Below are 23,998 nucleotides of genomic sequence, written 5' to 3'. Positions count from 1 at the left end.
TGCACATCCCAAACTTACCTCAAATAGCACAGGTATCATTCATTTGATCATTAAGGGGGAAAGAAGTAAAAGTAGCTGATTGGTAGATTGTATTTCACAGCCTTTAAAAGATCAATGCCCATAAGTAATAAAGTATACTAAAGTCTAGAGGCTTAGAGATATGCTAGCATACCCTCCTTTTTAAATATAGATAAAGCTGAAAAGAGTTTACTGAAGATTTGCTTCATTAGACAGAATATATCTGTGCTATCACTGAAAAAACAGACTAATTAGAAACAAGCTCATCCACAGTTTGGTCTGCTTGTCACTTTCCAGAGATTCTGGTTAAGATGGCATTAAAAAAATCAAGACCCTCTCCTGCCAACCTCTTTGTTTTTTTAAGTGACCTTATAGAGCTTGGTTTATCTTCCGTTAGTTAGCACAACAGTTGCCAGGTTTTCACTTCTCCAGAACTGATAAGGTTCTTAGTTGTACACGGGACCCAATTCAGCAATACACTGGAACTGCTTCTCCAAACAAGCTGTTTTGACACAAACTCTATTAACAGGAAATATTTCGTTTCCTTCATGTAAAATGTGTGTTTCTCTAAAAACTACCCAGGCTTAAAGATTAAGTTCCATACAACTTTGGTCACAGAGAAATACACAAGATCTTAAAGCCCCTTTAGTATTTATTGTACTTTCAAATAGAGAACTTTTGAAAAGGAGCATAAACCGAAGGCTTGTGGGAGCAAGCTGTTCAAAGCCATGCTTGCATAGCATTATTCACACATGGTACTTCTAACCCTGACCAGCTCATCACACTTTCCCTTAAGGCTCCTACAACTTTTACATCTGTTCACCTGTACCAATGAATGTCCCTTTATCCAGAAAAGTGTAAAGCAAACAGATATAATACCATCTTTTATGCATGATAATTGCTTTTAATATCTACAAACAACTTTAAGGAACAAGAACCTAAAAAAACTCTGAAATCCATACAAAGGCACCTATCTCTCTCTCTATCTTTTTTTTTAAACATTTGGCCTTTGTGCTTTCACATCATGCCTTGAAAATATGTGAATACAGGTGGAATATTATTGAAATCATAATTCATTAAATAAAAGTTTAATGTGCTAAGCCACAATTCAAGCTTTAAAAAGAATACTATTAAAAGTATTTTGTTTCAATAGTGTCTTATGTGAAAATGAAACAAAATATACATTTACTTAATGCCAAATTTTAGTGCACTCCAAATGATTAACTATCTTCAAAAATACACTTCTCATGATTTTATATGAGACATAGTTTATAATTAAAAGGTTAGAACAATTTCTTCAAGTTGAAAAGACATTACAAAACAAAGCACTTAATTATTGAACAAAATATTACAGACAAGTATTTTGGATATTTGAAGTCACCTTTCCTAAGTCATAATTCAAAGCCAGTGACACCTGTCAATATGGGCAAAAAAGGCAGACAAACTTCATGTATTTTTTTTAAAGCAAAGCTGCAACTACAAAAATGGATAGAGTTGAATAAAACAAACATCTTGAAACACGTATTTTATGAAGTGAGGTATGGTAGTGTTGAAGTGCTACACTGGATTTCTGCATATTCAAACTTATTTCAGGTCAACTATTTTGAAGTTTGAGATCAGCTGATCATTGACTGTTTGCTGCAATCTTTTGTCATATGATCTCTTTGTTTAAATGTCCAATGGCCACAGAGAAGATACATTCAATTTAGCAAAAACTAACAACACGATCAGATATGAATAAGCATATCTGGCAATTAGAAGGCAAACTGTAAGTAAAAATGCAAGCATACAACTTATTCATAATAAATACATTTTCAAGCATGTAACATTATCAATATTTTAAAAAGAATTTAAATAATAAATGCAACTATTTTATACAGAACTGTACCATTTATTATACACACAAGTATATCAGTTCCCTTTGTTTACAAAGGCTGGTTACAGATAATATGGAATGTTACAGTACCATCTTGCATAAAATTTTAGTACAATTCGTACTTCAAAAAAGGGTGCAAAACACCAGCCTAATAAATCTGACTGAATTGAAATATTTTTAATTACATCATTAACATCATTAACACATACACAACAAGCTGTACATAAGCCCACTTTTCAATCACCACTTCAAGATACTGTAGCAAGTACATTAGATTATAAATGATTCCACTATTCAGTTAAATTTATTAAAGGTTTGCACTGCTACTCACTCTGGAACCTTTGAGATACAGTTTGTATTCATGAATTACTGAGCTCTTGTTAGTGCAGTTAAAAGGCAGTCAACACTGGTTGCCAAGTACTAGCCACAAGAGATATCCTCAGAGAAAGATCACCTGGAAACAAACATTTTTGGATATTTTCTTTCAAAAATTTTTAAAAAGTTTTATGGGGTCAAGACTCTCCATTCTGTACCTTGGATGCTGGTGGATGCATGAAGTCCTTAAAGGGAACCAGTGCCTCTTTCAGAGCAGAACACACTTCTGACGATGAGCAGGTGATGCACTCTACTAAAGTTGGGTACAAGGCAATAACTTGTGCCCATGTGTTAGCATCAACTGTAACGAAGAAAAGAACAAATTAAATCACTTGCTGATTTTACACATATATACATATGTATGTATGTATTAATGCATATATATACACATTAATTTTTTTATTACAGAAATAAAAAAACTACTAAAAGCTAGAAGTAGTAGTAGTAAACCAATTCTCTAACATGTCCAGCAGCTCTCTTTATGAGAAAGCCAGCAGCAGTCTTGGCAATCATTGTCACATACTGATCAGGAAAAGCATTTCTCTTATCCCAGGAAGCGGGATGTGGGGAACAGTCCAGCTGAACTGAATTGGCTACTCTACCCCTCTAAGGAAAAGGCCCACCAAGGTAGCACTTGAGTTACCTTCACGGTATGCCAGGCAGCTTTATCTGTTCTGGCATAGTTTTGCCTTCAGCTTTTTGTTGTCAGACTTAAAAATCACATTGTCAATAAATCTGCCTACTCACTGATGCTGTGAGTGAGGCATCACATCCTTCAGGAAACCCACCTGCCTATATTTTTCTGGAAAGGCCAGTTTGGTTTGGGATGGATAATATCATAATATTAAAAACAGGGAGATGGAGGGAAGTGATGTTTATGTCATTCTGTCAGAGCTGCAGAGTCCATTGCAGCTAACTTACCAAAGAGTCAGTATTAAGCAGCATAATGATAGTGCCTAATAAACAAACATCTCATAGCAGCTCAAATATCTGGAACTTTGGGAAAATGGGAACAACCAATGAATATGAACAGAGTATCTATTTATTCAATACAGTCTTTAAATAAAAAAAAATATTCTATTGTCTGACTAAATTTTCTGGGAAGAACCATCTATGCATACAGCATCAATAAGCTAAGACATCTTTCCTTCTCCAAAAGAGAAGCATGAGAAGTGTTTGTGGCACTCTCATTTCTGTTTTGTCTAAGACAGCAGAAACATCTCTAACTCTTTATTCTCATAGGTATGCATAAATAAATAAATAAATAAATAAATAATCCATCAGTCAAAGTAATGCTCTTCTTCCAAATCCAAGAATGTACAATTCACTTTATTAGGGTCCCCACCCAAAAAGTAATGGTATTGTATTTTAAAGATTTATCAAAAATATCTAATACATTTTTATTTTAAAAGGCCTTGACAATGCTGCATTAAAATGCTTTCCAGGAGTTTCTTCTCTCTGAGATCACTGGAACAAAGCAAAATAATGTTTACACTAACCAAAACACCAATGAGTTACTGTAAAATATCACAAAGTTTCAAAAAAAAAAAAATTAAAGCAATCAGAGATATTCACATTTGTGTCACTCCAGAGCTTCAAATAAAAAGGATTATGTTAGCTTGAATAAAAAGAAAGGATCTCCAAGAAAAAATTAACATCATTCCATTAAAAATAATTAATGAGACTCACACTTGTTATATATGCTGTTTTAAGCAAAACTCTTGCTCATTCATCAGAAAGGCTTTACCAAGTTTTTTTGCTTTATTATTACTACAAATTATTATACTGGGTATGGGAGCAGGAGGTACTACAATAGAAGAGGAGGGAAGGCAAGACGTAAGTATGAACAGCCCACCCATTCATTTAACTTGTACACCCCTTTAATTGCAGACTGCACCTACAGGAATGAGATCCATAGCAACCTAAATGGACACCATAAGAAAAAAAAGGATCTAGTAAGACTAGCAGATACAGTTATGTATATTTATATTTAAGAATGCTAGAGTATTTTTTAGAAGATATCAAGCTCTTTTTAATAAAAGATATCAGAAATGGAAATTTTCTAATTTATTAAGCATATTTTAGAATTGTATACTGTTAGATAAACTGGAAAAACTCTCTCCCCGGCCAGTCTACCTCGCATCTACATATACATAGAATTGCAAAATACCAAATCTTACAAATTATACTTTCCTTTCCAGTTTGTGTGAAAATTATTACAGGAAAGAATGAACATGTCTATGTGGCAGATACAATTTTATCTTGCTTAGAACCATGTTGTTTACACGCAACTTACCATTTTCAGGCTGAGTTTTTTTAAGTGAGTCTATGAGAGTACTGACAGCTTTCAAAACAAATATTATTTCTGTTACTTGTTGCCTACAAAGGGAAAAATGCAAACAATCAACTACACAATTTCATCTCAAGAATACATATTTTCTTTGAAACTTTCATAAAATAAAAAAGACAAAAATGTATTAAAACAACTGCAGTGAAGCCTACTGAAAGGATATGATGTCATCATGGTTATCACTGGTCTTTAACTTTTCCACCATCATAGCTGTTGCTGGCTAGGATGGCTTTAAATTTAATATTAGAAACAGTAACAGCATACATATCTCAATCTGAAAATACTGATGTATGTAATTAACTTTAAAATGAAAATAATCAATTTCATCAGTCATTTACTGAAACACCTTGCAGATTTAAACCATCAAAAACATTTCTGCTGAAGTTAAAACATTAAAAAATTCACATTTTAAAGAATTTACTCTTTTTGACCCATACTTAGGTCAAATTTTTTGTTTCAACAACAGTTACTTGAGCAATGATTCACAACAGTGCTACTGGATGTTTCATCTTACTTTGGAGGAGACCCTCCACCTCTCGATTTAGAGACTACTACCCTTGATTTCCTAAAGACGCTGGACATACCGTGGAAGAGGACATTTGCCACTCAATCTCTCATCTTCTATGTAGCGATGCAATACATCCTGTGACCTTTTTAAGAGCACAGAAAGTGCCATTCTAGAGATGTAGCCTTCCTGAGGAGTTGTGACTTTATTACTGAATGAAAACTGGAGCAGTGTTTCAAAACACACTTTAGAAAATTCCTCTCTCATTCGAATATCTATTTCTGCTTCTGTCAAAGTAAAATGTTTTATTTAATTGTGCAATGTGCATGCTAATACACTAAATGTTGCATTTCAATCAATTAACTTTTTTGCAAAATACAATTAAAATATCACTCCTATAGAAATACAGATTAACACTGATTTGAACAAATATTAAGAACACATTCTAAGAAAAGGTGACTAGACAATAATCATAATAGTCCCAAAAATAAAAGATAAAATATGTAACACAATTATTAACGTGTCACCCAGTTACACTGCTTTAATGATAAAATACATAAAATCAATTAAAAATAGTAACCCTGGCTCTATAGCATAAGTACTAATATTTCGTACTGTACAGTCCAAATGTTTTTCTCTGTAATGGTTTATGTCTAGGTTCTTCATCTTTCTCCAAAAGCTGTAAGTGTTTTTTCTTGAAGGCAGAGAATATACCTTCTTAGTTACACCATACAGCTATATTAAGATCATTTAGTTTTTAAGAATACGACTTTATGTCTGTCTTACAATTGTCTGAAACTATTATCAGGACTATTGCAACTGGCATAAAGAAAAGAAACTATGTAGGAAGTCCAGAAAAGACTATAAAGAAATACAATACTGAACATGGTACTGACCAAGAAGTAAAGAAATAATTAGGAGGGGAAAAAAAACCTGCATGGAAGGCTCTGCAACTTCCATGAGATAAAATATAATTTATAAAGCCAGTGATTTATACTGAATGTATGTCATGAAGCTTCAAGTTTTTATAAGAATAAGTACTGTCATCACTTTCTTTACTTTCTGATATATTTAAACACCATTTTCTGTATCTTTTGTCATTCAGGTACCATACCTGTAAATGAGGATGACTGAGAATGTATTGAGCCTTTATTGAGCATAGTCATTATTTGACCAACAAATTCCTTAGGAATAAAATTAGCATATGGCAGTATCTCTGTGCTGATAAGCTGCACCACCTAAAATAATATAAATATATTTATATGGATTTTCTGAAAATTAAAGTTTATAATTCTAGTACACAAAAGACAGATACATTAAACAAAATACAATGTTCAAGAAAAATCTGAATATCCATGCCTAATGAAACTTCAAAAAAATCTCCCAATGCTTGCTTTCACAAATTCACAAATACATCCAAAAATTGTAGACTTCTGTGTAACAGGTTAAAGCTAATCTACTGTTTTTGGGGGGCTTTTGTCTGAGTTTCCGAAGCAGTTATCACTCAGATTTCCACTGACATTTGAAATATGTTCTTCAAATTGAATTTACAGTTTTGAAAAGAGAAGATTAGACATTCAGAACTAACCTCCATCTACCTCTCTCCACCCAATTCGACATCCTCACTAAGACATTAAAACATACGTCACGTGCTTACAGTGTGACGTCTGCAAAGCAGAGCAAGAAAGGTAATTAAGCAGTTTAAGGCAGTGCACATTAAGCAAAATGCTTTAAATCCTTGGCCTTGATGTTTCCAGTCAGGAACAAAATGGGTTTAGATCTCTTTACGTTAATGTACCAGACCTCGCAGTCCTGCTCTCTGCAGACAGCACCACTCCTACATTTATCTTGAAGTCTTTATGGTCCAGCTACCACTCTGGAGAGATGACAGGAGATCAAACCTATAGATATCACCTCCTCTTCTCTGCAACTCCCTTTCCTGTGTACTCCTACTCTCTGGTCTGCTGCATCTCTTTTGTCCTGGAGCGAAAGGGGACCAGCCCCTCTTCATTCCAAACACGTCTTCTCTAAATTTTCTTCACTGTTATCGAACCAAATCATATTTCCTTTACAATCACAGTGGTCTCTGTACAGCACAAACATGACATCGTTTCTCCATTTACGCACATGCTTTTTGGTATAGAGAACACATTTAGAGGATAAATGTCATCACTGACTGAATACCACCCCTCAACACAAAAAGCATTCACTTTAGGTTTGATTGTCAGCTTCCTCCATTCATTTATAATTACCTGTGTAATTGCTTGACAATAACATAAAGAATAAGAATCAGATAATGGATTAGAGGCAGAAACACATTCTATTTATCCACTTTAGGCTATCTTGAACTCCAGGTGACAACAAGAAAAAAATTTTGCCATGAGGCTTCCTATTTTTTGCAAATTCTGGGCTTATGAATTTGTTACCTGTCTTATTTTCTGAAAGAAAAAAATATTGCCGAGAAATACCGAATGGATGATTTTCAAAAATTATTTCAGGAGTACATGCAATCTGTTAATGTCACTATCTTATATGTTTGACAGTATAACATAATTTTCTCTAGTCTCCTTACCTCAACATCGATACTCTCATTCTTCTGAAATTCTTGAATTGAGAGATTATCAGGAGGTGTACTAAAAATAAACACATTATATTATACTTTTAAATTCACAAAATGTGTCAGGAGATAAATTTGGGGGGAAATGCATTACATTTAAAGAAAAGTTTTTACATGCATCAAGTCTGCACTGTATATGGTAAGGATTAACAGTTTCGAATAAAATATTTTATGAATAATGATGAAGAAAATGGTTTGAAAGAAAGAAGTATAGTTAATAAGATTTAAGAGTTAAAACTGATGGACTGGATTAAGGACTTGCAATACCAACACTATCATTTTTCATACCTGTAGAAATAACCTCCTTTGTCCTATATATTCAGAAGTTGCAATACCTGCTTAGCTCAATGCATGAAGATAGTGCCAAGGGATCACAGCTTTTTAACTTCTTCCCTGATTTTTTCATAATCTTCCCAAGATTATTAGAGATTTTTGATTTTCAGCATTACATTTGAAAAAATTTAATTTTAATATCATTTTCCTTCTACATTAAATATTTTTCTCATTCATGAGACAATACCTCGTGTCTTTTTTGAGAACTCAATGTGATATTTATTTTCATTCTTAGTTAATTTTATAAAGAGAGAATCCCATTTTATAAACAATGATTTTGAAGAATTTCAGAACTTTGTCATTTATCCCCTACATACAGAAATTTATTCATAGATAAAATGTCCAGAAGTTCTTCAACCATGAAATTTACCCACTGCTTTACAAGATCTCACCTTACCTGCTTGTAACTTTGGAAATCTTACATCATTTGATTGGAAATTTTATGTCAACTATCAGTAACACACTGTTTTCTTCCAGTGAAGTTCTATCTTATCCACTGAGTCATTCCTTGTACTTACCGGACCATCTGTTAAGTTGATCCAACTCTCCAGCTTATCAGAAAACTAACCATTTTTTCCTTTGCTCGATTATGCTTCTGCCAAATTAGTGAGCTGAGTTCCTCAGGAGGACAGAAAGAGAGGGGCCTCCTGCTTCAATAACAATCAACTACTTTATTGCTTCAGCTCAAGTGTTTTAGTTTGGATCACACACTGGCTTTTGAAGTAAATCTTTCAGTTATCTCCATTTACCAAACCCTGGTTCACATCTGGTCTCACAGTGTACAGAACTAGATACCTTTTTGAAGAAACTAAAGCAAAAGATGTACTTCAAGCCCTAGTGGATGTTCACACCAAGGGAAGCCAGACTACAGCTGCTCTGAAACAAAACTCCTAAAGCGAGCATTCTCTGGATGGCAGGTCCTCATCGTGAACTGTTTTGCTCTACAGATCGGCTCCTGCTGCACAATATTGTCTTTGCTAATCGAGATGCAGTACCTAATGTATAGTTTATGACCCCGAATAAGAGTTTGAAAGTAGAGAACCAAGCGGCAGGTTTGGGGGATAAGGGGAGTGGGTGGAAATCAAAGAAGGTATTTCACTCAATGGACAGTTAAACTCTGGAATTCCTGTTTATGATCCCACATCATGGGATTAGATGCTAAAATGTATGCAGATTCAAAATGCAGTTGGCCAAGTTATAAAAATAAAAATTTATTATGAGCCAATAACAGCCTTTGATACAGGTTTCCGAGCTGCATAAACTGGGAGGTTGGAGGAGTATTTCAGGAAAACATCACTACATAGTCACCTTGCACACTTCCTCTGGTATGCACTAATCTATCAAAAACAATGTATAATAAGTCTAGATACCTATCCGTTCTGACCTAGTTAGGCTGTTCCTGTTTTCCTGACGTATTGCAGAAGCCAGAATCCTCATGCCCAGGTTCCTTTGAAATTTAAAGACAATTGTGAAACCAACTGTAAATTGTAGGCTTTACTTCTCCGTCATCTCCTGCATAAACACTACTTTGTATAGATAATATTCTATCAGAACTAATGTAATTACTAGTAACATTAAAGATCGGAGACAAGGGTCTATAAAGGTCAATATGATTCCAAAGAGTAAATTCTCTCCCTTCTCCCTCAATTTTATGTTTACCTTTTTAAAACAACTACATATAAAATCTCCAAGCTAAAGAACAGCTTGGAAATTCTATCACTTGAAAAAAATGGATATAAATACTAGAATTAAGATTGCCTGTGGTACTTCAGCTTACTGCTGTTGTGTATATTTGTGTGCGTATGATGTAACTTAAATTAAATGAAGCTTTATTTTTTCCAGAGAAACCATCCGATTAAGTACACAGGATGGTCACTCCTGGGAGGGAAGGAAAACTGTCTAGTCAGTCTGCCACATTCCCTGCCTGATTTATGGCAGAATAGGCAGATGCAAGGAAAACAGAGTTCTGGACTGAACAAAGAACCAAGCTGTTTTGTAAGCAGCGGAATCAGCGAAGCATGGTAGTGGCAGGCAAACCAGCATCCCTTGGCTCGTTTCCAAACTCCCTCCCCAAAACCCCGGCTTTTCCCCCACCTTCGCACTCTCCCCCAGGCAACAGCCCACATGTGCAGCAGCAGTACAGAGCTAAGCACATGCTGACTGGCAAGGCAGCTGCCAAATATACGATGGTGGACCTGTGCCAGCCTTCTCCTCACAGGGGGTAGTAGTCTGGGGCTGCCTTCTCTATCCCACTACCAATTTTCATGAAAGGTTTGAGAACTTTGGTGTCCTCTAAATCTGGTTAGTTTGGCTAACATTTTTTCCCCCAGTGCTCCTACATGATGCTGACCACATCAATTCAGAGATTTTTCCAAGATAGTTCTTTTCATCTTCTGGATGCTCAGCATGAGACACCTGGAGTTCAGTCTGCACAGCTACAGCTAACATTCTGACAGTCATGACAGTATGTGCCAATGTTCCCCTTGAAAACAAAGATATCTCCCTACCTCAAAGGGATGTTATGTAAATAACATCACCACTGTCTGTGAAACATTCAAGTGCTATGTGTATGACCAGAAACAGAAAAAGCAAAAAAGAAGAAAACAAAATACTACATTTAATACTGGTTTGGATGTTAGGCAGTCAGCCAGTTTGGGGCTACATGCTGAAAACAAAGAAAACATTAAGTAGCTGTTCAGTCAGTACCTTGTATAAGATAATCAATAAAGAAGGTGACTATGCAAACCCTTTAAATAGTTATATAAACTATTAGGATGGATGCATATAAAACGTTGAATTACACAGAAAACTTGCATTCTGAGACTTCCTAATTGAAGAATGCCTGACTTTCTGAGCTCAGGTTTACTTTAAAGTGGTTTTGACCTATCTGTCCAGTCATCCATATCTGATCTGCCATATATGACTTATCAGTCCAGTCATCCACATTTCAACTGCTATATATGCTACAGATTATGCTAAACTCTTGTTCACATAGCAAGTTCCTCCCAAGTAAATAGATTTTTGTAAGGTGTCAATATGAAACACCAATCTAGGGGCCAAAAACTCTGCTTGTTCGATGCAATACAGCCAAACTGTACCAGAAGGATCAAGAGCCGGTGAACACAAGAGGTAGTGCCATGCACACCGCCGCTGTCTTCAGGCTTTCCTACACATGGAGCTTCCAGCCACTGCTCATGCTGGCTAGGGAAGGCTTTAAAGCATAACAACAAAGAGCTAACAGGCACCGTGAGGCCTGCAGTGCATAGCAGCGCCTTGCTCTCAGGCATCTTTCTGGAAAGTATTGATTTAATTCCCTCATGTGAACACAGACTTCTGCTCTAATAAATTATATACATATGCATTTTTTGAATTTCATTTTATATAATGGCTTGACATATTTCTACGAAACCCTCTGGGAAAGAAGTATATGAAATAATAAGCAGATCGGTCTTTTACTAGAAGACAATTTTACGTAAATTAAGTTACATGAAATGTATTAATTTTAAAATGTCATTTTAGTTTATAATAAAAATCAAGATCATTGAGCCTCCTCAGATGTAGCTTGCTAGAAAAGAATAATAATAAAGCTGAATCTTGTTGCTTGGAAGTTGTTAATTCTCTGACAGTAACATTTCACTTTATTTACCTCAGCTTTTTTTGCTATATTTTAAATTTCTTGATGCACAAAAAGCTGCAGAGACCATTTCTGCTGTGCTTTCTGTGTTTCAAACATCAGTGAGTATCTCCTCTCATTCGGCACCATACATGGCTTGGCAAGGTATTCCAGTCCAAAAGACAAAGGCAAGGCCATGCAGATGAGGTTCACTATTTTTGGGCTCGAGGTTCACAGGTTTTAAAGGGCTATTATTCACAGAGGCCTTTTGCCTAACCAATGCCAATTCAGTTTCACTGGTGGTAGCAACATTAGCCCATCTCCAGACATTGCATTTCTGGGACCATAATGATTAGAAGAATTATGAGTTAAGTCAGACAAAAAAAAAGTGTTTAAAGTGTTGGTTAAAAATTGAAAAAGTCAGTGAAAGAAGTAGCTGTATCTACTCTAGGAAAATTTTTGCTTCCTCAGCCAGGTGGGGACTTGGAGGATACAAAAATGAGAAAATTTACATTGGGATATTTTAATGCACAATGTTAATGGGAAAAACTAGCCAAATGCGTTACACATCATTGACAGGGGAACTGAGTGAAATAAGATATTTTCAGGTTTTGCAGGGATGTAGACATTTCATATTTATAACTATACCAGCAGTGCCAAGTCAGCTCTGAAGAAAAAGGGTTGAAGGTCAGATAAAAAAGGAAGATGTTTACCTAGTTTTGAATAAAACCTGGACAGATAATAGCATGAAATATGTAGAACCTTAAATAGTGGAAAGAATGGAATATGAAAGGGTGTACAGGAGTAAAGGAGGAAAAGTAAGTTTCTTTCTGACAAACAACATTTCAGTTTCCTTGAAGGAGAGAAATCAGAAAAAAAGAGATAATGGTAAAATGAAAAAACTAATTTTCAGTTCTAACTCTATTCAGTTCTTCATTACAAGAGGTAGGAACAACTAGACACACTGTATAATGGCAAAAATCCAGATAACGCAGTAATGCTACTAAGTCTTTGTCTCACTGATAGCCTCGTAGGATGTCTCTGAACTGCATTTTCCAAAATCTTTGAGCTTTTTCAATCCGTGCTGGTCTTAAGCAGAGTGGCCAGATTTGTGCACTTCTGCACCTGACTTAAACCCTGTTGGAACAAAGCTCATCTCGCATGACATATATGCAAGTTCAAAAGCCATCAAGATACGACTGAATCACAGCAAGTGACAGTCAGCATCACAGTCAACAGAGTAACTAAAACTAAGTCAAATTTATGAGTCACAAATCTGACTAAGAGCACAGGGAGTGCTTCTCATCTGTGCCTTAGCTAACTGATTTTGGCAATACAGACAAAAATCAAGTATATATTCAAAGTTTTAAAAAGCACAATTCATTGTTAATACAAATACATCAGTGGATAAACTGAACAACAGTCCTTGTATCACCTAGCTGGCTTAAAAGAAAGGACCAACACAGACAGTCTTCAGAAAGTATTTTCCCACTGCCTTTTCCTATAATTTAAAGGTTGACATGTACCTCAATTCAACAGATAGATTTTAGCTATTAGTTACTTTCAAAACAATGGTTAAATCCTCCCAAATTATTCTTGAAGACACCACTATGCTTAAAATGTACTTTCTATTAGCACCATAACCAAGAAAAAAAACTGAAAGAACAAAAAGTAAATTTGAAAATTCTGATTTCAATTTACTTTGAAACAGAACAACTACAGATGTATGACACTGACTATACTGTAATTACAACCCACTCTAAGACACAATAATTTAGAAGTTTCCAAAACAAAGGGGACATTATCCTATTTGCCAAGGCTAGCTTCACAGTGTCTTGCACAGAAGTGCAGAAGGAAATCAGAAGAGAATTACCTCAACGTGGGGAACTTCCACAACTACCTCTAGAACACTCATCACAGTGAGAGAGGCAAACCTCAGGAGCATTGTGGGGATGAGGAGGAGGATGAAGAAAATGAGAAATGACTGCTATTGCTAATTGTCCTGGCATAAGGCAGGCATACTCCCTTCTTTAATGCCTACTAGGACCACATGGCTCAGGCTGACAGAGGGCACAGAAATGCTGCCCTGTAACAGAAGGTAAAAGGCTACAAAGCGATATGTACTCTAACTGTAAGAAAGAGGATCATGCACTTGGGAAGACGAAGTGCTATTTAACAGCTAGGAAAAGATGGATATTAAGAAAAAAAATGGGAAAAAAAGAGAAAGACTCAATAGCCATACAACAGACAACTAAATAGGCAAAAAAAGCGTCTACTAGTAAATACCCTGGAAGGAGTAAAAATAGTGGTCTGTAACAGCAGAAGCCTGGCTAACCAGGAAGTTATCCAGCTATACACATACGGCTCTATAAACCACCAGTCTACCACTAGTATTTTAAATTCTTTAGAAGCTTAACGCTTCTAAGTGAGAGAGCAGAAATGTTTTATACAACTTTTGTGAGAAATTCTTTAATTCTGAACAAATGCTTGTATGTAAAATTATAGAATATGCTGTCGTCTTCAAAAAGGCAAAATCAGAACCGTAAGTGAAGACAGACAAGTTTCAGGGCACCATAAATATTCACAGAAGCACTGTTTTTCCTTTTTCTCTAGAGAATATTCTCCTATGCAGGAGAGCTGGCAAAAGCTGTCAAAATTAACACCAGCAAACATTATTTTCAGTAAGCAACATGTTAAGATGGAATTTCTGTGGCTGGAACAACTTTCAAGAAAAATGTAAAGCACTCAGTGTAAACTAAGAAAAACAGACGACATACTTGGCCAAAAAGGTCAGGCAGATGACAGCAGATTATCTTGAAATACATTTAAGAACCATGATAATCCTACTTTTGAATAGTTAATACCCCAAACTGTAGCAGTGCCAGTTTGAGTCAATTAAAAACATGCAAAATGGATATGTTCCATCTGTTTTGCAGATATTTAGGAATAATTCATTTACAGCAAGTAGTAGTACCTGTTCACAAAGTAACACCTAAATGAATACACGTTCTTCTACAGTAATCTCAGAAATCTTCATTGTAATATTCTAAACCAAATAATGATATTGATTGTCGGTTGTTAGCTGATTTGCTTATCTCAGAATGGAAGCAGCACTAGTAACAGCAGCCAAAAACAAAACTAAAAATTACTGCAAAGATTATTGTAAAATAAACAAATAGCATCAAAACAGAAATCTGGATGATTGTCTTTTGCATACTCTTGATGAACTCTATAAAGTTCCTCCTAGTTAATAATACTTCTTTGACGTATACACAAAGAGAAAGAAAGTTTCTTCACTGAATTATCCTATAACCCTACTAACTAAATTTCAAATCTACTCCTATTAGAACATTTTCAATAATAGATGCATCTCTAAAATTAAGTTTCATTTTTCGTTATGTTTTTGGGCAAGGTGCTATTTAACCATCTTTAGTAAATACAGATGTGTTTGGTTGTTGAATTTTTGTGTGTTTGAAAAGTGTATACAGACCCACCCACACAGCCTATTATTTTTAGGTACAGAATTGCCCTACTTTTTTCTATTAAAAAGAGAGAGATTAATTTATCACTGAAATCAACATTCACACACACAGAGGAAATCAGGATGTAAGGGAATTCAATTTTTCATACTCCACATCCTCCTTTAATTTGAGGCACAATTAGATAAACTATTCCTGAAATGTTTTTATCCACAGGTGCTCCTAGAGACTTACAACAGAAATTCTGCATCTGTCCTAAGCAATCTTCTATAATACCTAACCTTCCTTACAATAAAAGTTTTTCTTAATGTCTACCCCAGATAGTCTTTGCTGTACTGAAATCCATTTTTAGCTCATCCTCAAGGGACAGTGAAAATTGCTCTAGAGCAACTTTTTACCGTATTCTGTAGACTTACCATGTCTTCCTAAAGATATATTCTTTAGGCTGAACAGACTCATAGGCCAGATTGATCATTATTATTGTTCTCTTCTGGACATTCTCAACATGCCTGCATCTAGAGTGCTCAATTCTTGAGAGATTATGCATGTACCTATATAGCCATCTGTCTGTCTAATTATAAATTCAAATATTCAACTATCTTTTTTCACAAAATAATAAAAATAAAACATAGTTATTTATAACTGTCAGTCAGTTTACCTTAGGTAGAAATACAAATGCAAGATAACTACAGGTTTCTAAGTGAACAACAATATTAAAAAAAAATAATAAAAAAAAAAATCAGAACACTCAGTAAGTGGAAAATTTGAAGAATTCCTCAAGAGAAATACATATAGTTGATGGTGCTCATCTTAACTGGAAAAAAAAATCATTGTTGTAGTTCTCTTCAAATTGGAAAAAAAGAAAAGTGAGTACACATTAATAATTCTTTGTCAAATCTAAAGCAAACATTATTGGGAGTCCATACAGAATTACGTGGCCTGATTAGAAAGCTTATGCCTTGTACTCAGAGCTCAGTTGAGCTACTTCTTGCTATGACATTTCACCTTTTGAATGAACTTTTTTGAAGTAGAAAAAGTAGCTACCTTTTTTCCTTCATTCATTAAAATCACTTCCAAAACCCAAATACCCCAAAGATAAGGCTACTTTTACTGAACTCTACTGGCATATTGTTCTGCTTCTTTACTAAACAAATTACTTAAGAATATTTGCCAGTTACAAAAAAAAAAAAAAAAAAAAAAAAAAAAAAGAGGAAAGAAAGAAAGAAAAGGAATTTGTATTTACCTTTTAGTGAATAAAAAATCTTCAAAAGTATTGGCTAGCTCTGGCCACATACTGTCAAATTTTCCAGAAGATGCATGCTGCCTCGCAACTGGTAGTCCAATAGAAAGAACTCTGAGAAGAGAGGACACTGCTAGTTTCCATGTGCTTTCAGAAGGGCAAGAATATTTCAGACTAAGAGGTATTCTCAGTGTCTGCAAAAAGAAAGTTCAAACAAGATTTACAGTTGCTCAGAGAAATCTAAGAACAAGACAGATCTCTGCAGAAGATCTCAGTAGGTATTTTCATAGTACATATCCCTATCTCTCCTCTTTTTAAAATATAATTACAAAGATTATTTACTCTATGCTATTTGGCTGGTAACAGATCTGTTACCAAGCATAAGGTTAGGAGCCGGAGTTGATTCATTACTAATTGCATTGGAAATTACCTGCTAGTTTTCTTTTTCTATATCACCATCTTCCATTTCTGCTAACCTGACAAACAGGCTGTCATAGTATCTAACAGACTGCAGGCAGTTCATTATCATGAGTATACTCTGGAGAGTTTAGTCCTGTTCCTGGAGAGCTATACCAAGTGCTTCCAAAATAAAGAAAAAAAAGTCCCACTGAAATTCAACTTCTTGTAAAATGCAAAAGTTGAACGGTATACATCACTGTAAGACATTTGGTCATTACTGAATGTAAAACCAGATGAAGTTTACAAGTAGAAAGTTTCAGTGAAATTCCAAACATTAAGTCTGCAGTATAACTTAAATGCATAGCAGATAAAAAACATAAGGAATCTTAAAAATCTGTTAGACAGCTTTAATATCTATAGAATAAACTCATTAATGATAAAACACTTAGCACATACTGTTTGCACTGTATTTACTCCTTTTAACAGTTAGTCAAGCAACATTTAACTAACTAGGAGCCGATACCAAGTTATCTTGGAAATCTCATTCTTAATTTACATTTCATGCTGGTATTACGTACATGTCTCTAATGCGTTTAAGGAGATCTCTGATTTACGGAAAGCAAAGGGAGAACTCACTCACAAGAGCCAGGCAATTGGAAATAATTTTGGGAATGGGGAGTTATGAGAGCTAGGAATTAATCCCAGAGAAAAACAGAGTATTTTTCCTCTGATATTATTGTTCAGATGGGTCAAATCTTATTCCAGTGTCAACATGGGCTTTAGAGAAATGGATAATCATTTTAAAAGTGGTTTCATCTACTGCAGTGGAATACATTATCAACTTTCTGAAATTTACAGAGAAGTGGCATTTATATCAGTTTCAACCTATTCCATTAAAACGAAAGTGGAAAACAACTGTATTAAAATTCAAAAATTTAATTCACAATAGATTATAAATAATACCACATAAATAATTTGGGCATATTAGTGTTTTTAAATTTAGGTACGGGAACTACCTGAAGCCAGCCAAAAGTTATCACAAACAAATCAAGGTCCCATATACTATTTTTTTCTTTTAAACAAACATTTGTTACTACTTTGATTATTTGCCAAAATCATTTCCTAAAACAGAAACAAGGTCAAAAAAGGTTAACAGCTTGGTGATTCCCCCTTAAAAGCGCACTTGTGTGCCCATAAAATTCTGTGGCTACATCAATCACACACAAGGGCATTAAGTGCACATCAAAATTAACAGATAGAACACACGCTCACAAACACATGCCGCAGTAGATAGCTGGTTTAGAGAAGTCGGAGTCTAGTCTTCAATGCCATATTTAGAGGGTCAAACTAAGAGGCCTCCTTTTCAGATGCAGGCGCGTAAGACTTTCAAAGTCAAAAATTACTATTTTGTGGCCTAACGTATGTTTTAAATTTTGTCTTAACTTTGAAATACTGGTGCTGACATTATTATATCATCCAGCTAAAGAACAAAATATACAGCCTAATCAATAACAGTATCAAAAGAAATTACCACCCACCCAACTTCATAAAAAAATCCATTTGTTTATTAAAGCTTAAAACTTCACAGAAAGCATTCATCAACATTATCCCAGAATAAAACTCAGAGGTTTCAAAATAAATTCATTAATTCACAGCATAAGCATGACACAAACTTTTACCTTAATAATGTTCTGGAGAACTTTCTCATTTACCACAGCTTTATGACAAGCAGTCTTTTGATACAAGTCCACAACAACTTCCAATGATCTCTCAGCAAATGGTACATAATTCAATGCTACCCATTCCGCCTAGGAAAAAAAATAGTAAATTAATGACCTGCATATGAAAACATACTAGTTAAGGAACAGAAAATGTGTATTTTGCATTGAACTCTCCGTTTAATGCATGCAAGGTTTGCTAAGAATATGGTCCAAGCAACAAGATTACAAACACAAATGTAGTCTGACTTTGACAATGTACTCTACAATAAAGTAAAGTACATTTAAGTAGGAGAAATGTTGCAATCTATGCAAGACAACTACATTAGGACAATCTTTAAGGAAATTTAACTCACCGGTGCAAACAGTTGTATCTAGTGTGATTCCATTGTGTTGCAGGACAAACAGAATAAGAAGAATTAATACATACACAACAGTTACCTCTTAGATTACACTGAATCAGATTGTCATGCTTAGTGAACGGCAGAGTACACAGACTTAAAGAACTACTGAACATGTTCCACTTCTCTACGGCACGTGCAATACAAAAATTTGCAGCTTGAAGGAATTTTCTCCATTCAAAATTATCACGTCTTTCTATTAAATTTGTTACCAAATACAGAACAAGTTATTTTAAATGAATTCATTGGACAAATTCAGACACATTCACTATGCCTGGTGTCCATGCAAGACTTTTCCTACAGGGAAGAATACAAAGTATAAAGGAAAAGAAGAATTCAAAGGGAACAAAAGAGGATAAGAAAAGCATGTAAAAAAAACCAACTAAAAAACCAACAAATTAATTGATTACACAACACACACAGCAAAGTTTTTACAGATGGAATAAATGCATCTTGCTAAACAGCCTCTATCTGATGCTGAATTGTGTTCAGCAGCCAAATGAAACAAATGAGATTTCTTATAAATTACCTGATTATACTTTGCATTTGCAATATGTTTGGTCTCCAGCTGTCCATACTGCGGGGGCTTACAGGAAAATTCTACAAATGCCAATAGCTGGTCAAAGATTGCAGGATACATTATCTGCATACTTTCTGAGCCCACACATATAGCCTATACCAGAACAAAAAACACAGAAAGTTAATATGTATCTTGAGCTTCACCATTCAAGATTCTGCCTCAGTACGAGGACCTTCTAAAGAGAAATTCCCAGTATCATAAAAAGGAATATGTTATAAAAAATACAGATTATCAGTCTCTTAGCTATCTTTGTTAACTATGAAATCTACTAATTTTAGCTCACAATTGATTTTGCTAAGCCAACGTAATTCTAAAGCTGTAACAACACAATCAATATGAAAATAAACTGACTGTATAAATGCAAGATGAGCACTACGTTACTGTGCAGAAACTGGACTATGCAAGAGTCATGCTCTATAAAACACAGTGTATAGTTTTAACAGTTTAAGGAAAATGAGTTTTGTTATTTTATTAAACCAAATTATCTTGCAAGATACCTAGCCATACATAGTTTAGCAAAGACAGCTGTCTCATTTGGTCTAATAAAAGATATCTTTTCCTTACAAACTCTGCTATAACATGACAGCAGAACGTGAGTCTTTTATAAGTCCTGTCTGTTGATCTCAGCCACATCTTCTTTAAGTTCTACTTCACAGAATATTTAAATCTTAAAAAAAAAAAAACAACTTGTATGAATTATTTCTAAGTAGTCAAAATTGTATCTTACAGAAAAAATATAAATCAAGTGAGAATGATATGGTTTTAGCGTAGGTGAAACTCATAATCTTGCTTTAAAATGGAAAACGTTTTAGGAGGGGTGTACTTAGAAGATGTCAATGGAATATCATGTTGTCATACACTAATGATTTCCTGCTGCAATGCAAATCCCTTGGCAAAGAAAGAGCATTTATTTTCAAAGCCAGATACAATGATCCTATGAAGTTATTCCAATTATTTTCTTTCATATTAAATGCTTTGCTCTTCCTCCCAAAGTCCCTCATCTCAAAGCTACAAAAAACATCTATTTATTGCTCCACAAAAAAAGCCTTGGGCTTGTGCTGTCATTTTTCTCTGTGGAGAAATCAAAATCTTTTTCCTTTAACTAACGGTCACCCATGACCTGTTGCAGCCAAACTCAGTCAAGGTGCAAAGAGGTTTGAGTGCAGATCGCATGCTGGGGCTATGTTACATGAGCTATGACAGCAGAGAGGCTAGCGAACAAGCCAAGGCCCCAGGTATGAGAGGGAGCATGCAGCAGCGGCATGGAAGCTGTCGTCGCTAGACCAAGCTGCACATCTAGGCAATCTACAACCAGCGGCAGAGCGCCCTCCGAATCGTTAATAGCCCTTCTCCTTTCCTCAGCTCTCTGCAATACAAAACGTGTGGTTTTTGGCAGCCTGACGCTCAGCAACCTTGGCCAACATTATGAATGTAGTGGAACACTCCTCCTCCTACAAGGCTGGACCGCTTTTCCAGTGCTTGAGCCAAACACTCTTCTAACTCAAAAAAAGAAGCCTGGATGCTAGACACTCATCTCCGTGGCACAAGGCTGAAAGGGTAATTGCTGAGCTAACCTGTTTGACACACTGTGAAACAAGTTCAGCTGATGAGCTGCTGCACTGAAGTCACTGCACTAAATTTTGACAGGTTAATGCAAGATTACATATATAAAGAAAAAAAAATGGATTCTACAGACCCATGGATTAGAAAAAGAGCATCCACAAACCCCTATATAACTCTCATGCAAATGTAACTTACTTAAGCAGATCTTAAATATTGCCATGACAGCACCTACAGAAGACTATCTTAATATCTATAATGGCAAAATTTCAAAATATATTTGCCATTCATTCTACTTTTCTACTTTATTATTATTTAAGATCAGTGGCAACTGGTTCCAGGCACCACTACTTCGGTGCTCTTGAACAAAAGCAATAATTACTTCTTATTTAAAAGTTTGGGCATTAGTAGCTTCTTATTCTTAATATATTATGAAACTCCTCAAAATTTTTATTTTACAAATAAAAGTGTTTTCCAGCCATTAAAATAAGTCTACCGGGGTATTTTCAACTCTTAAAATTAGTCATAAAATACTTACAAAAAGGGGGAAGCTAGGTTATTTATTTTTGAAAATTCATCTAGCTAGAATTAATTTTCAAAGAGGTTTATGCTTCTGACTTACACTGGGTAATATTTACCTAAGCATATTAAAAACTCAAGAACAGCCTAGCATAGTGTGTGACTAAGGATGTTGAAAGTATTTTTAAGAGCTGCTTATAAAACAGGGTAGTAACCAGTGCATTAAGTGCATTTGTTTACATCCTTAAATAAAGACAGATGTATAAATCAAGAAGTAACAGGCAGCAACAAGAACAAAATACTCTGCAGATCGCTGTTTGTTGTAAAAATGGACACGGAACTGTAGTTTTAGAAATCTGCTCTGGAAAGCATTCCGTGAGCAACTTCCACATTTTCCAATAGTTCAGATCTAACTTACAACTCTCGTTGCAACTATTGTTATGAACTACTGTTATTTTTACAGATCTCAGTGGCTAAGTCTGCAGTCTCTGCTGGTGTGTGTAAATCTAGCCTTGAGTTTACCACACCACGTAGCTCAAGAGGGTTGCATCCACACTGCTGAAAGTAGCAGAATTCACATTTATCTGGTCCCCAACTACATATATGTGTTCCTCTACCTGATGAGCCAGCTGGCTCACTTCAGAGTTGACCCAGAGTGAATGCAGACAGGCAGTGAAAACCATCGGGGAATTTGGGCTTGAGTACAGATTTTAACTGAGTTAATAAGACAATACAGATACAGCAATGATGCTTTTCTCTAGCTTTCAGTCATTCTTTTCCACAATGCTTAGAAAATGAGAGGCTATAGCAATGAAAACCCTCTTCAAAGGAAAGAATAGGGAAGAAGTTCAAATGACGAATATGAAGAAAACAAAGAACAAGACAAAAGGTCTAAAATGGGCTCAACGCATAGAAGTCTGGAAAAAGAACAAAAGTTCCCTTCTAATTATATATTCTTGAGTTATAAAGTCCTTGCTAGTGTAGACAATCACCTCATCAAATCTCTTTATTAAACCAAGTCAGGCTTCATCCTAAAAAAAAGATGAATTTTTTCATGCTATTCTAATTGAAAAGTTGTTCTAGAATTTCTTAGAAAATCAGAATTGACCCAAACCCTCTTATAACACTAAAGAACAAAATTAAATCTGAATCCATATGCAAACACGTAACAAACATTTTGTTTAAAAGAAGAGGGCAAATATTAACATAATCTTCTTTAACTATCAGAGTAGCTTCTGTGTGTACACCTCAGTGTATTTATTTCAACAGAGGAAAGAAGAGACTGTGACGTTCAGCAAAACTAATTTACAGATGGCCTTTGCTCCCCGTGAGCCCTGGCTGGCTGCCTTGTCGCATGAATTCCACTGTGTACATGGCCTAGAGGAAACATCACCTGACTTCACAGAACTGACCAAGACCAACATACATTTTAACTTTTGTTTAAAATGACATTAGTGCTGTTCTAAAAGCAATATAACTACAGTGGGGCAGGAAATATTGAATAAACTTAGGGTACCTAAGACTTCCAACTTTAAGTCCGTATTTTCAAAGTGCCATGCTACCCATTTAGACTGCATGTAGGCACTTCTGTTTTTCAAGTTTTTTTTTTTTTTTTTTAAGAACATTTCAACTAAAACAGTTTAAGATCTTGATAGGAACAAGACTAGAGAGAGAAAAAAGTATAGTTTGTCCTCATGTTAAAAACTCTGGTATCCCCTTTTTTGAAAAGTGCTAATGCCTGCAGGCTTTGGGAGCTAAGGACATTTGGACAAGGAGACTAGAAAAGAAACACAGAAAACTGAGGAGCGATTAAGTGAGGAAAACAGGACGGAAATGAAGTGAAGGAGGGGAGAGAGCAGGGCTTTGCCAGGGCTGACCTGCAGGAAAGGGAAGGGCACAGAAGACTCAAGACTAACTGGAACAGGACTGAAATTTAGCAAATATGACTGGTCTTAAAACTCTGTATTATTTATATCCCCACCTACAAAACAGAGATTTGATACTAACTTCTACTTTACACTACTTCTAGCTCTGTTCTCGAAATACATTTAGGAATATTTGCTAAACATGCAGACTACAGGAATGACTGCAAGATAATGATTCTGCCTTGCTTGAGATAGGCCAACCCACGCTAAGCACAAAGAAAACAAGATATTGAATTGCTGCTTATTAAGTAGACATCATGCATGCTATGAGCTGAATGAGGCAGGATCCTGTCTGAGGAAGGGGGAGGAAGAAAAGGAAAAAAAAAAAAAAAAAAAAAAAAGGTATGACTGCATAGTTAAGTAAAATACATGAAAGCCCTAAGGGGATGAAGTCAGGTTACATGGGTGGTTTTAATTCTGGCATTTCCTGAATACTTTCTTTAAACAATGCTTAAACTAAATATATGATCTCACTTCTGAAAGAACAATC

General features: G+C 35.2%; 1 protein-coding gene across 9 annotated transcripts in view; it reads right to left on the bottom strand.

Annotated features, from left to right (window-relative positions):
* MON2 (MON2 homolog, regulator of endosome-to-Golgi trafficking) overlaps positions 1-23,998 on the bottom strand; it is an 86,016-nt gene that overhangs the window by 7,148 nt on the left and 54,870 nt on the right. For 4 of the 9 annotated variants that reach the window (XM_026092379.2, XM_064508417.1, XM_064508407.1 and 1 more), the window contains 9 exons: positions 19,454-19,597; positions 18,880-18,897; positions 18,485-18,613; positions 16,410-16,600; positions 7,697-7,757; positions 6,239-6,362; positions 5,204-5,411; positions 4,566-4,648; positions 2,051-2,570 (listed from right to left, as the gene is read on the bottom strand). In XM_026092379.2, coding sequence (XP_025948164.1) covers positions 2,407-2,570; positions 4,566-4,648; positions 5,204-5,411; positions 6,239-6,362; positions 7,697-7,757; positions 16,410-16,600; positions 18,485-18,613; positions 18,880-18,897; positions 19,454-19,597 — 1,122 coding nt within the window. In that variant the 3' untranslated portion in view covers positions 2,051-2,406. Of the gene's footprint in view, positions 1-2,050; positions 2,571-4,565; positions 4,649-5,203; positions 5,412-6,238; positions 6,363-7,696; positions 7,758-16,409; positions 16,601-16,854; positions 16,986-18,484; positions 18,614-18,879; positions 18,898-19,453; positions 19,598-23,998 lie in introns of those variants that run through there. The other 5 variants (XM_064508371.1, XM_064508388.1, XM_026092383.2 and 2 more) reach the window with 5 other exon arrangements.

Source organism: Dromaius novaehollandiae, chromosome 1 (assembly GCF_036370855.1).
Source record: "Dromaius novaehollandiae isolate bDroNov1 chromosome 1, bDroNov1.hap1, whole genome shotgun sequence".
NCBI classification, from domain to species: domain Eukaryota; kingdom Metazoa; phylum Chordata; class Aves; order Casuariiformes; family Dromaiidae; genus Dromaius; species Dromaius novaehollandiae.
This window is presented reverse-complemented; position numbering and strand designations above follow the sequence as displayed.